Consider the following 14,069-nt stretch of genomic DNA (forward strand, 5'->3'; position numbering starts at 1 on the left):
ATTATCACATGGGATGCATATCCTGGCAGCTGTACATTTTAAACAAACCCCAAGCCAAAGACATGGAACATAATAAATTACAAAGTAGATTTAAAAGACAGATAAGTACAGACAGGGCAGTGTAAAAATGTGGCAACTCTAGACACTTCCTGGCAGCTGTACTTTTCGAATAAAATGGACTTCAGGTGCAATATATACATTAGATAATAATTAAACATTAAAGGCTGGAAGGCAGGGGAGCATACATGTGCAGACAGGTTAAAAGTAATTATCACAGAAAGTACTCTTCCTAGCGGCTGTACAGTTTGAATCAAACCCAGAGTAGAGAGGCAATTTACATAATTGTTTGCCACAAACTATATATAAAAACCAATGAGTACAGACAGGAGCATATAAAATTATGGCAATACAATACATTTCCTGGCAGCTGTACATTTCAGAATAAAAGTGGCAACAAAGAAACAAATATCCACGCTCTCTAGGGCTGATAGTAACGCAAGGGCATTCTTAAAAGACCGTATATTATATTTGATAAAAATGGGTTTTAGGTACCTTATTCTTAAAAAGTGATAAAATTTACAAAAAAGTAAAAAATGGCAGCAGCTCTGGCGTGAAGTATTGTCACAAGGGCAGGGAATTTCTGATTTGAGTTTCTGTACTGGAAACGCAACAAGATGGTGTACAATACCCAACCTAACACGAGTTAGGACAAATTGATGAGATGGACGGCTGACTATAGAAAGATAAACTTGGAACCCCGGTGGTAAACTAAGTTCCTTATAAAACTTCACAGTAGCCAACTTGCCATACACCTCATCTCGCCCTTTCTTTTTATACTTTAAAAAAGTTTAATTTCTTTTTTGGGTATTTCAACCGCCAGTTCAGGGTCAAGGAAAACATCGATGTCAAACAAAGTTTTGTACCAAAAGTGGATATATTTCAACCAAAGGATGCGTGATGAGAAGTCCAAACCTATGCAATCAAGAATAATTTCTTGAGTGAATCGAGTCTCTGACTTAGCCCAAATAGAGCGCCACAATAAGAGTGGGCGGACGGCTGCTAAGTCAGAAATAAACTCGACCCCAACCTCGTCATGGATTAGTTGAACAGAAGCAGAATGGGGGACACATAACACTCTTTTTAAAAACTTATTTTCATCTTTTTGTAGGAGAGTGACATCTATGTGGCCCCACACACCCGCCCCGTACAATGCAGAAGGAACTTCTTGATCCGAGCTTGGAGGCAAATCGAAATACGCTGCTGGTAGTTCGCAACATTTTCATCCTGATATTATCAAGCTCGGATTTCCAAGACCCGTCGTTGGCATAGGTGATTCCTAAGTAACAAAATGATTTGACTTGAAGCATTTTGTCATTATCTAAATAAAAACTGGACTTCAGTTTGTTAGCTGACTGACCACACAGCATGACATAGGTCTTAGATTTATTTACACAGAGTCTCCTATTTTGGATAAGCAGCATGAAACTGTCAATGAGACGCTGTAAACCTATCTGAGTACGGGATAAAAGGACAGCGTCATCCGCATATAATAAGATTGTGACAGGATTGCCTCCAATCAGCGGAGCGTCTGCCGGTATAGTGGCTAAAGTGCGATCAACACAATTAATAAAAAGGGAAAATAAAAGAGGGGCTAACACGCATCCTTGCCGGATGCCCCTTGACACTTTAAAAAATGGTGTGCATGCCCCTAGGGTACCGTATCGGACTTGAGAACTCAATTGGCCCGTTGATCCTGTCCATGGATACAATCCACATTGAGCTCCTCACCACAGGCAAACCACCAACAACAGAAAAGTAAGAGACTAATATAGTGGTGAATGCGTGCAATATATGTAATACTCATCACACAAGTGAACTAAGGAAATGTAGTAGAAGGCCAAAGTGCAGGTGGTGATCTTTCATATCGGGCCCAGAATATGGGAGTTGAAAACAACAGTCTACTTCACTTTAATTAAATGTTTTCAAACTCCCATTCAATGTAACAGGAGAAGGTCCTAGGTGGAGCTTGCATTTGAAGGGACAGGAGCAAAATGAAGGCACAGGGGTAGCACCGGCATTTGAAAGGATAGGGGCAGCACCTGCATTTATATTGATAGGGGTGGCACTTCTATTTGAAAGGATAGGGGCAGCACCAGCATTTAAAGTGATAGGGGTGGCACTTGTATTTGAAAGGATAGGGGAAGCACCTGCATTTGAAAGGATAGGGGCAGCACCTGCATTTGAAAGGATAGGGGCAGCACCTGCATTTGAAAGGATAGGGGCAGCACCTGCATTTGAAAGGATAGGGGCAGCACCTGCATTTGAAAGGATAGGGGCAGCACCTGCATTTGTAAGGATAGGGACAGCACCTGCATTTGAAAGGATAGGGGCAGCACCTGCGTTTGAAAGGATAGGGGCAGCACCTGCATTTAAAGTGATAGGGGTGGCACTTGTACACTTGTATTTGAAAGGATAGGGGCAGCACCTGCATTTAAAGTGATAGGGGTGGCACTTGTACACTTGTATTTGAAAGGATAGGGGCAGCACCTGCATTTAAAGTGATAGGGGTGGCACTTATATTTGAAAGGATAGGGGTGGCACTTGAATTTGAAAGGATGGGGGCAGCACCTGCATTTAAAGTGATAGGGGTGGGACTTTTATTTGAAAGGATAGGGGCAGCACCTGCGTTTGAAAGGATAAGGGCAGCACCTGCATTTAAAGTGATAGGGGTGGCACTTGTATTTGAAAGGATAGGGGCAGCACCTGCATTTAAAGTGATAGGGGTGGCACTTGTATTTGAAAGGAGAGGGGCAGCGCCTGCATTTGAAGGATAGAGGCACCACCTGCATTTAAAATGATAGGAGTGGCACTTGTATGTGAAAGGATAGGGGCAGCACCTGCATTTAAAGTGATAGGGGTGGCACTTGTATTTGAAAGGATCGGGGCAGAACCTGCATTTAAAGTGATAGGGGTGGCACTTGTACACTTGTATTTGAAAGGATAGGGGCAGCACCTGCATTTAAAGTGATAGGGGTGGCACTTATATTTGAAAGGATAGGGGCAGCACCTGCATTTGAAAGGATAGGGGCAGCACCTGCATTTAAAGTGATAGGGGTGGCACTTGTATTTGAAAGGATAGGGGCAGCACCTGCATTTAAAGTGATAGGGGTGGCACTTGAATTTGAAAGGATGGGGGCAGCACCTGCATTTAAAGTGATAGGGGTGGGACTTGTATTTAAAAGGATAGGGGCAGCACCTGCATTTGAAAGGATAGGGGCAGCACCTGCATTTAAAGTGATAGGGGTGGCACTTGTATTTGAAAGGATAGGGGCAGCACCTGCATTTAAAGTGATAGGGGTGGCACTTGTATTTGAAAGGAGAGGGGCAGCGCCTGCATTTGAAGGATAGGGACAGCATCTGCATTTAAAGTGATAGGGGTGGCACTTGCATTTGAAAGGATAGGGGCAGCACCTGCATTTAAAGTGATAGGGGTGGCACTTATATTTGAAAGGATAGGGGCAGCACCTGCATTTAAAGTGATAGGGGTGGCACTTATATTTGAAAGGATAGGGGCAGCACCTGCATTTGAAAGGATAGGGGCAGCACCTGCATTTAAAGTGATAGGGGTGGCACTTGTATTTGAAAGGATAGGGGCAGCACCTGCATTTAAAGTGATAGGGGTGGCACTTGAATTTGAAAGGATGGGGGCAGCACCTGCATTTAAAGTGATAGGGGTGGGACTTGTATTCAAAAGGATAGGGGCAGCACCTGCATTTGAAAGGATAGGGGCAGCACCTGCATTTAAAGTGATAGGGGTGGCACTTGTATTTGAAAGGATAGGGGCAGCACCTGCATTTAAAGTGATAGGGGTGGCACTTGTATTTGAAAGGAGAGGGGCAGCGCCTGCATTTGAAGGATAGGGACAGCATCTGCATTTAAAGTGATAGGGGTGGCACTTGTATTTGAAAGGATAGGGGCAGCACCTGCATTTAAAGTGATAGGGGTGGCACTTGCATTTGAAAGGATAGGGGCAGCACCTGCATTTAAAGTGATAGGGGTGGCACTTGCATTTGAAAGGATAGAGGCACCACCTGCATTTAAAATGATAGGGGTGGCACTTGTATTTGAAAGGATAGGGGCAGCACTTGCATTTAAAGTGATAGGGGTGGCACTTGTATTTGAAAGGATAGGGGCAGCACCTGCATTTGAAAGGATAGGGGCACCACCTGCGTTTAAAGTGATAGGGGTGGCACTTGTATTTGAAAGGATAGGGGCAGCACCTGCATTTAAAGTGATAGGGGTGGGAATTGTATTTGAAAGGATAGGGGCAGCACCTGCATTTGAAAGGATAGGGGCAGCACCTGCATTTGAAAGGATAGGGGTGGCACCTGCATTTAAAGTGATAGGGGTGGCACCTGCATTTTAAAGGATAGGGGCACCACCTGCATTTAAAGTGAGAGGGGTGGCACTTGTATTTGAAAGGATAGGGGCAGCACCTGCATTTGAAAGGATAGGGGCAGCACCTGCATTTAAAGTGATAGGGGTGGGAATTGTATTTGAAAGGATAGGGGCAGCACCTGCATTTGAAAGGATAGGGGCAGCACCTGCATTTGAAAGGATAGGGGTGGCACTTGTATTTGAAAGGATAGGGGCAGCACCTGCATTTGAAAGGATAGGGGCAGCACCTCCATTTAAAGTGATAGGGGTGGCACTTGCATTTGAAAGGATAGGGGCAGCACCTGCATTTAAAGTGATAGGGGTGGGACTTGTATTTGAAAGGATAGGGGCAGCACCTGCATTTGAAAGGATAGGGGCAGCACCTGCATTTAAAGTGATAGGGGTGGGACTTGTATTTGAAAGGATAGGGGCAGCACCTGCATTTGAAAGGATAGGGGCAGCATCTGCATTTAAAGTGATAGGGGTGGCACGTGTATTTGAAAGGATAGGGGCAGCACCTGCATTTGAAAGGATAGGGTCACCACCTGCATTTAAAGTGATAGGGGTGGCACTTGTATTTGAAAGGATAGGGGCAGCACCTGCATTTGAAAGGATAGGGGTGGCGCTTGTATTTGAAAGGATAGGGGCAGCACCTGCATTTGAAAGGATAGGGGCACCACCTGCATTTAAAGTGATAGGGGTGGCACTTGTATTTGAAAGGATAGGGGCAGCATCTGCATTTGAAAGGATAGGGGCAGGACCTCCATTTAAAGTGAGAGGGGTGGCACTTGCATTTGAAAGGATAGGGGCAGCACCTGCATTTAAAGTGATAGGGGTGGCGCTTGTATATGAAAGGATAGCGGCAGCACCTGCATTTGAAAGGATAGGGGCAGCACCTGTACTTGAAAGGAGAGGGGCAGCACTTGTACTTAAAGTGACAGGGTGAGGCCTATACTTGAAGGGGCAGGCGCAGCACCTAGATTTAAAATCATGGAGGGGCAACTGTATTTGAAGAGACAGGAAGCAAACGTATTGAAGGCACGAAGCAGCACAGTTGATGGAAGGCACATTATTTGAAACCTGAGCTACCGACGATGAAGGAGTTTTGAAAAGTCAAAATATGAAAATATCTTTTCAGAACAGTCTCCATAAAGCAACGGTGGTGGTAGGGGGTTCTTACAAGAGCTAATGGGTCCCTATTAGGTTTGCCTTTTACAATAAATTCATTATATCTGCGTGCGTGCTTGTGTCTACATCTATATTGTGTACCTGCTTGACTGCTAAGTTCCTGTGCACTGCATACACAGGTACTTTTTCCAACAGGACATCAGTGGTTAATTCACATAATTTTCCAAATGTAACCTGATGTAACCAAAGTCACGTAATGTGTGGCTCTGCGTTCAGAAGAGCCTGCCTCAACAGTAAATTAACCGCAGCCAATTAGTCCACTAAGTCTGACATTCTCATCAGTAAACGAGCCCTTTTAGTTCCCTCAGCATTACATTGCCCTGAATAGGCAAACACAGAGCATCTTATTCAATAAGTTCCCTCTGTTAGCTCAGCGAACCACTGGAAATACATCTGACTGCAGTAAGACAGGTCTTAAAGGTCAAGTAAAATTAACTAAATCAATCCTCTACAGTTACAGTAAAAGCGCCTACCTACTATATTTCACATAAAATAGCCATTGGTGATATTCTTCATGCCGACTGTAGCATACTGAATCAAACAAAACTTTAGAAAGAAAATAAAATTGATTGCTCTTGCCAATGACATCCTGCAAATCCATACCGATGTTCCACAGCAAGGCTTTAACACAAACTTGTACCTTTCCGTGGTATTTTAGGATGTCACCAGAAACCATTGCTGTAACTAGAAGCATGAATGCAGCTGACATTTACTCTTCTGTAAGTTGGCAGTTCGGGCTGGGCTGGACTGTTCCCATTGGGCGCAGGGTCAAGACTGATTTGCATATGGCTGGGTTCAAACTGGAATGGCATTGTGAGCAAAAAAGCGATGGCTTTAGGCCCAGATCTCTGTACTGGGGTAAATGTATGACATTGTTCTGCATTCTGTCCATCAACTGTTGTTTTTGCATTTACTCTTCTGTGGTATGTGTACATTTGTTTGGGTTCCCTGACATCTGTAAATGTGGGCTACACTGTCCGGTGCGGAGTACCTGCACTTCTTTCATCTAAAAGGGAGAGCACCTGCACTTTTCAGCTCTGCTGCAATACATTCAATGGAAGGCTACCAACACTTCTCAGGAGCAAATAAGTACTCTGAATAGAAAGTACCCCCGCTTCTGCATTTCTATTTAAAACCCGATTACACTACCATATAACTCCATGTCACGAGCAGACGTTTCCAACCATGGACTTTCTGTTGACAAATCTTTGTTTTCAGTTGGGAATATCCAATGAGTTCAAAAGAACTACAGCGGTAGGATGCACCGACGAGGTAAATAAAAACCTAGGAATGGAATTGACGTGGCTTTGTGATAATTTTAGACCAACCCCAGTACTTTTGTCTTTGCTTTTGCATGAGTGCAACAGCACAGAACGTTGGGTCTGTGATGGCTGTGTACCAATGACTACACACATTATCGAAAGGAATCAGAACCCTCTCTCGAATTTTCTGCTTAATATGGATTCCCTAAGGGAAAACACCTCGGAATAAATAAGATGTAGAAAATATAGCACCTGTTTGGTTCTCCTGAACACTGGCGACGGGCTGCCGGGACTGCTGGTCTTCACATGTAGTTTGCTGGCTTTTGTTTGCAGGAGTCCCTCTGGCTGCTCAAACAGCTCCTGGATTAGCACCGGAAATCCATTGTAGCTGCAAACAACCAGGATAAAAGAAACATTCCTTTTAGAAGGCTTTTATCTGATGCCTAGCGCTTTGAATATGTTGGGTGTGCAGGGCCACGCCCCCACAAGGAGTCTGGGGATCTGTCTCTGTGGGGTAGGAGCCTCCCTGAACTCATTATATTTCCCACCCCTCTCCAACAGGACCCCACAGGGTAGTTACTGTTCTCGGCTTCAAGCTTCCTACATGCCAAGTGGTGCAGGTTGTGGCCTGACCAGAGCAACTTATCACATGTACTTGTTAGAAAACAGAGCACTCCGGCCATCTCTGGTTTTTTGTCTACATGTCTCTCCTGGTGGAACGTCTAATGTAGGCCTGCAGCACTTCAGGAGTACCTATTTGAATTCTTATTACTATGTTGAAGTGCCTTTCTCGAATGCAGCCTTCAGAAACAGAAAATCGTTGAGGCCTCAACATAGAACAGATGCATGAAAAACAGTAGCAGTTTGGTATTGTAGTCAGTTCTGAAGAGTAGCTACTAGTGGTTACATAAACCGAAAACTACAAGAGAACAACCTTTTCCTAAGGAGCTACCTGTACTTCATGGGATGCTCCTCTCCGTTGGGTAGATGTGGGATCTCTGGTGGCGTGATGAAGACTGTGTGTTCACTTTTATATGATTCGTCAAGTTCTATCAAACGAGTTTCCCCAGGCTTTTCCAGGTCAACCTAGGTAAATGATAAAAAAAAAATATATTTTAATTTAACTTGCATTTTTAATGTGTAACTGCAAAAAAATGCACATCCCAATCAAATACACATGCAACAGAGTATTAATATTATAGTAAGTGAAAATCTACACTTGTTTATAATAATAAATCTCAGACATGTGTCCCAAAATTAGTGGTTAACCATTAGTAATGTTTCTTTAAACTCAGGTGCCGCTTCTATACATCGAAGATGTTGATAACACAGATATTCCTTTTCCATTGGCTCAGCCAAGAGGTCATTAAGGTAAATTTACCTGGTGGGCTATCCATACTAGCCATATGAAGGAAAAGTAATTAACATACTGTAAAATGCAACATCAGCAGGTGCAAGCAGAAGATTATCACTGTAAAATCGTCATCCCCTTTGTTCTTTTCTGCATGCATGTGTCTACCATGTCTCTACAGCAGTAATAGTTTCGGACCGTGGACTGGGTGAGTCAAGTGAGTAATGCTTTTTGGTGGACAGTTCTGCCATGACTGGTCTACACGAATATAAAATGCTACACTATATTATTTTGTTTCTTCAGTTATCTGGGTGAGTTTTTCTAAACACTAAACACCGCCTTGTAGTAGAGTCTGGGTGCTTTGGGATAAGAGGAGTCCCAAAAGACCCAGGCTTTCTCCTTCAGACCCAGGCTTTCCTGTTACTGTCAGTAAGTAGAAATGTGTTGGTACAGATTCCTTTTGCAGTATATCTTCACAAAAGTCTCGAAGGATGCCAGGTCATTTCTGCTCTACATGCATATGTGCTAGTGCAGCACTAATGACTGGATCTATGCTGGGGCCTTGTGATGTTTGACTGTCATGTTGTGCTTAATCAAGGTTTTTCTTGCTTAGCAAGATTTTCCAGTACCTCCAACTGAGTGTAAATCATGACTGGTATGTCTAACGGCATGTCTAATTTAAATGTAACTTTTCCGTTTTATCCAGATTTTATATTAGTCATTAACGGGTTATGAACACTCCTGGTTTTGATCTGTACACTTACTGGGGCACAGGAAGATACATCGGTTAAGCACCTGGTCAAGTGTGTAAACCAGATTTTGAATTTTGGGATACCATTTCCAAAGCTGAAAACTCAGCCACTAGATCAATTTGGCCTGACTTGCAAAGCTAGGTTTGCACTTAGTTCATTTAGGGGCTCAAATGAATGTAATTGCAAAGGTAAAGCTGGAATCCTGGAATCAGGACTGGCACATTGTAAAATGTGTGGTGGATGAGACTACAGAAATTTAGAGGGTAAGGTGGAACTTCCACATTTACAAATGTAGAGTTTAGGGGTGAGTATGTGGGGTTTCGGGCAGACCGTATGTGCAAAAGCAGGTGAGCACCTAGTCACAGCTTTGACGGTATTCACATACCACTTCTATTAATTTCCCACTATAGGCAGTCTCACAAAGGGTAGGAGCAAACACATATTAGGATTAGATGTAGGAGGGGAACCCCAAAATGAGGTGTTGGGAAGGGGTTTCCCACAGAGAAACTCTAAACAACTTTACATGTGCTAAACATCCTTTAAAGTAGATATTCAATGTGCATATATGGTACGCTTGACAGTATTCCTGGAACACCGACTGCTGTAGTTCTCGAATTCACAAAAGTTAAACACTGCATAAAGGTTGAAAAGGTAAAACCAAGAAAATGTAGATTCTTAAAGCTCTGTCATGAAATATTAACATACTTAAGTTCAACGTACCTTCATGCCTTTCTCCCCATTGTTCCTTTCTGAGAATAGCTTGTGAATGAGAACAAGATGACAACTGATCAACAGCTCTCAATGCGTGAAACTACAGCAAGCGAATCCAGCACAGCTAGTAAAGCAGGACCCTCAGGAGAGCACAACACAGCACATTCAGGATAACAAAGCATAGGTAAAACTAATCCAGTGCCATAAGAAAAGGATAGAATGGCAATGAAAACTCTCCAGAACAAAATCAAAAAATCACAAATAAGCAAGAGTGGGACAGTCACAAGAGTACAACACAATGCGTACCGTACAAGACAGTCACGAAAGTAGAGGATGGACAATTCCCTAAAAGAGCCAGGGCACAGCTAAACAAGTATGGAACCCTCATGAAAACATTGGTAAGAATGGAGCAGTGATGACAGTACACCTCAGAGAAGACAATGCAGCATATTAATGATTTTACTGTACAACTAACATGCCAAAGCAGTGCATGTGTCACAGTGCAACTAGCCATACATCAGTGAAACTCAAAGTGCGGCCCGGGGGCCACTTGCGGTCCTCTTGTCCTTTAAATGCAGCCCGTTTGGGGAACAGCAGCATCTGCTGCTGTTTAGTTGCTGAGCACTAATATTCAGAATGTAAAAATAAAATAAATGGGCAACCATTTATTAACCTGCAAATGTATGCTTGCCTGTTAGCATGTTTTTGAACCTCCTTCCACAATCCCTGACCCACCCAGACCCCTTACCACCAACCTGCTGGCCTCCATGCGACCCTCGGTCACACAACATACCGTACTTTGAGGCCCCTGGGCAATTGTGTGTGAGTACTTATGCCATACATCAAACTAGGAAGGTCTTTGAAACCAGCTGAGCCTGAAGTTCACTACTTCTTCTGAAGAGACAATGGCCATGAAAACAATGTTTTTCACAATAACATTTCAAGTCATAAGAAATAAAAGGTTTAAATGGAGCTCTAACAAATATGCCAACTGTAAAAGTGTCACAACTGTTATGGAACAGAAGGTACATATATAGATAGGGTTCAACAAGGAAAAAAACTCTATTTAACAGGCCACTCCTCTGACCTCTATCCCATATCTGCGCTCTATTATTCATCTTCTTCTCTGTATCAGCCTCACTCAGTCATTCCTATCGTACCCTGTATCCCCATACCAATGGGCACTCCATGCACAAGGTACCCTCTTTATCCTGGCACCCCACCATCCCTTCCATTCTTGTAGTTCATCTAACCTTTCAATCATGTATCCCATGTCTAATCTCTATCTTGCATCCCATCTGTTCCCAATAGCTTGCATCCCTTCTTTTCTCAGGGATCTCTCATGTATTAACTCTCCAACAAGTAACCATATCAAAGCACTCTTCTCTATTCTGTAACCTATCACCTCTATTACGCTTCCTGTAACTCCTCAGTATCCTATTTAGTGAAATGTGCAAGCCGTGCAAAAGGGAGAGAGTACATTAATTCCCAACAGTGCGAGAGGACGGCAGAGCCTCCAGCTAAGGAGTACGAGTGTTATGGGAATGGGGGATCATCAAATCCAGACAGAGCTGCAGAAGCAAAAGAGGGATTCTACTGGTGGGCGGCCAAGTCTGTAGATGCCGATCATTGATGCAGGTTAAATAGGAAGGAAAAAAGAGGCTCTGAGGGAATTGTACCTTGTCATTGCTCTAACCAGAATGTGGAGATCATACCGACGGGAAAGGGGAGATCATGAAGATCAGACATGGAGACTAAAGCTACTTTGTCTCTACAATCCTGCAAACTAGGTAATGATAGGCAGGGAGCTAAGATCTGTTCAGAACAAGGATGGGGTGGTGAAATTAGAGCCCACACCTGTATTGCAGCTGAGTGGAAAGAAGTGGGACTCCAAATATCAGGCTATACTAGAAGAATGACATCATGGATCCATATTTATAATGTTGAGTGTGGCCTATCACCCAGCCAAAGATGGGAAGATCATGAAAACCGTCAACAAATACAATGCATTAGGAAGTAATCTTACCTTTTCTACACAATCATCAAAAAAGGCCAGGCTGGCATCCTTGTCACTAACAAAGGAGCATTCTTCTATGAATCGGATGAACATCTGTGTTCTGGTCATCATTGTGTAGAACTTGTGATGTGAACGATCACGACTTTTCAAAAAACCTGTCAGAGACAGACGTTGATCAGACACCTTGACATTGCAGGTCACAACTTAAACTGCATCAACAATCTGTCATACTGTGATGGGCTGACCAATAACAGAGGCTAAGAGCTAAAACTGCTTGAAAGAGTGCATAGCTTAAAAATGTGATTTTCTTTTCCTAGACTTCGTACATGTGATCTGGGAAGAGAATAAAGTCTTGATGGTGTACAAGATGGCATCTAATATTGGTAAACAGTCAAAAGGAGTCGAAGACTTTCAGAACTGCATAACTATACTAGAAAGATGGCCATGCTCATACATATCCAGTTGTGTGCACGAGTAACACATGTATGTGTGTTTAAATGAACTTGGGAACACGTTGCAGAAAATAAAGTCATACCCCGACCAACATATGCTCAGTAAATATTAGGATATGACAGTGAATTAACCGATCCAGAGAATACTTCCTTCTCCATATTGCTTATAATAAGCAGGTCCACCAGTAGTGGGCATTTCACTCTATGAGGGTCAAGGATGGTAAGAGTTTTAAGGCGGAGGTTCCTTTCTGAAGTTTCTTAACATGGAAGCTATGAATCGCCCCCACTGGCTGAACAAAAGGTAGAATTAAAAGCATTATTCTATGAACAAGACTTACTGGAACAATGTTACTCATAAACGTTAGTGCCTACTTTAGTCCATCAAATGTCTCTTTTCCAGTTACAGACTTTGAATGTGTGCAGCCATTTTCAAAGGCAGCAACCCCCAGTTCTGGAAGCTGGCCTGCAAGCAATGACTGCTCAATCAACCAATAAAACTGCTCGATTCAGATCCCTCATGTAATTCCAACAGGCATGAACCTGACCTCAAAAAGGGTCAAGAACCATCACCAAGTGATAAAATATTTCTGCCTGTTTCTGCATCCCTGTCAAGCGAGAACAGTGAAGAGAAGACAGGATGAGAAAGACTTGTAATTCAATGAATTTGTAATTTATATAACTATTAAATCCAGTGGCTGGAACTGCCTGAAGCGAGTATTGTGACACCATGAAAAACAATCTAGGACAACAGAAAACAGAAAGGAAATAGAGTCTTCAAGCCCTTACTGCCAACACAAGAGCATAAGAAGTAAAAACAATCACTGAGGAATCGACAATGAAAGAGCCAGAATATCAGCTAAAAGCATAAATGAAGTAAAAATAATTGTGCCAGTTCATAGTAAATTATTCTTCTCCAGAGCTAGTCTCGTCAGAGGCATTCCACTGTGCTAATACCGACCTCACAAGGTTGTTTTTAAGGCCTTGTAATGAGGTTAAAACGGCAGCTTAAAAACTCATTTGTCCAAAAATTTGGTCAGCCATCTTATTTTGCCAGGAAGCACTCAGTAGGCAGTAATCATCCAACTCACACCAACCTCAAACATCAAACCTGTTAATGAGGGAAAACACTTTTAAAGTCTACACCTTGCCTAGAAGTACACAATATATCAGAATGTTTACATCACTTAAGTATAGGCTGTCTCCATGTAGAAACATATTATGCTGGATATTATTTCAAACTTTCCAATAGACACCGCTTCACGTCTGCACAAGCAATGCTGGGGGGAGCAGCAGCTCACAGAGGATGTGCTACCTCATGATAAAGGATCTGTGTAGTCATGTCGTTCATTTTCAGCACTGGAAAATATTCTTGATCCGTCTAGATGAGACATCCACCCAGCTCAGAATAATAAGATGGATAAGACAGCACCGGTGGAGAGGACGTGCGGCCTGGATGAAAACTAATTGTTTCTGAGCACTTGCTCAAATGCGACTAGTGGGAAGAAGAAGAGTGGGCTCTTGCAGCAGATTTTAATGCAAAATCCACCTTTAAGAACCTTTGTGCCCATTTGAAATAACGATTTCCAGTATAAAACTGAGCTTGGAGATGTTTGCTCCATGATAATGCATGTCTTGAGGCCTTGGGATTGAAGAACCAAACGTTTTTAACTTTTATAGCCCTGTGTCAGAAGGTCATCTAACCAATGTTCTTTTAGCTTGCACATATTCACTTCCAAGTATGGGACCAGCTCAGCTTCTACTTCCTCCTTTCAGGGGTAGTGGGGAGGCATAGTACCAGCACCTCTGCATATGCATACAGTTCTGCTCCTTTTCTGAGAGCTTCCAGGTTGAAACATTTATAAAACGGACATGCTTCAAACATCACACTGCTATAACAGT

General features: G+C 42.9%; 1 protein-coding gene across 5 annotated transcripts in view; it reads right to left on the reverse strand.

Annotated features, from left to right (window-relative positions):
- DENND4A (DENN domain containing 4A) overlaps positions 1 to 14,069 on the reverse strand; it is a 587,116-nt gene that overhangs the window by 202,133 nt on the left and 370,914 nt on the right. For all 5 annotated transcript variants that reach the window (XM_078683021.1, XM_078683023.1, XM_078683019.1 and 2 more), the window contains 3 exons: positions 11,728 to 11,873; positions 7,840 to 7,973; positions 7,140 to 7,275 (listed from right to left, as the gene is read on the reverse strand). In XM_078683021.1, the coding sequence (XP_078539147.1) occupies positions 7,140 to 7,275; positions 7,840 to 7,973; positions 11,728 to 11,873 (416 nt within the window). The remainder of the gene's footprint in view (positions 1 to 7,139; positions 7,276 to 7,839; positions 7,974 to 11,727; positions 11,874 to 14,069) is intronic.

The sequence above is a fragment of the Lissotriton helveticus genome, chromosome 3_1, assembly GCF_964261635.1.
Source record: "Lissotriton helveticus chromosome 3_1, aLisHel1.1, whole genome shotgun sequence".
Classification (NCBI taxonomy): domain Eukaryota; kingdom Metazoa; phylum Chordata; class Amphibia; order Caudata; family Salamandridae; genus Lissotriton; species Lissotriton helveticus.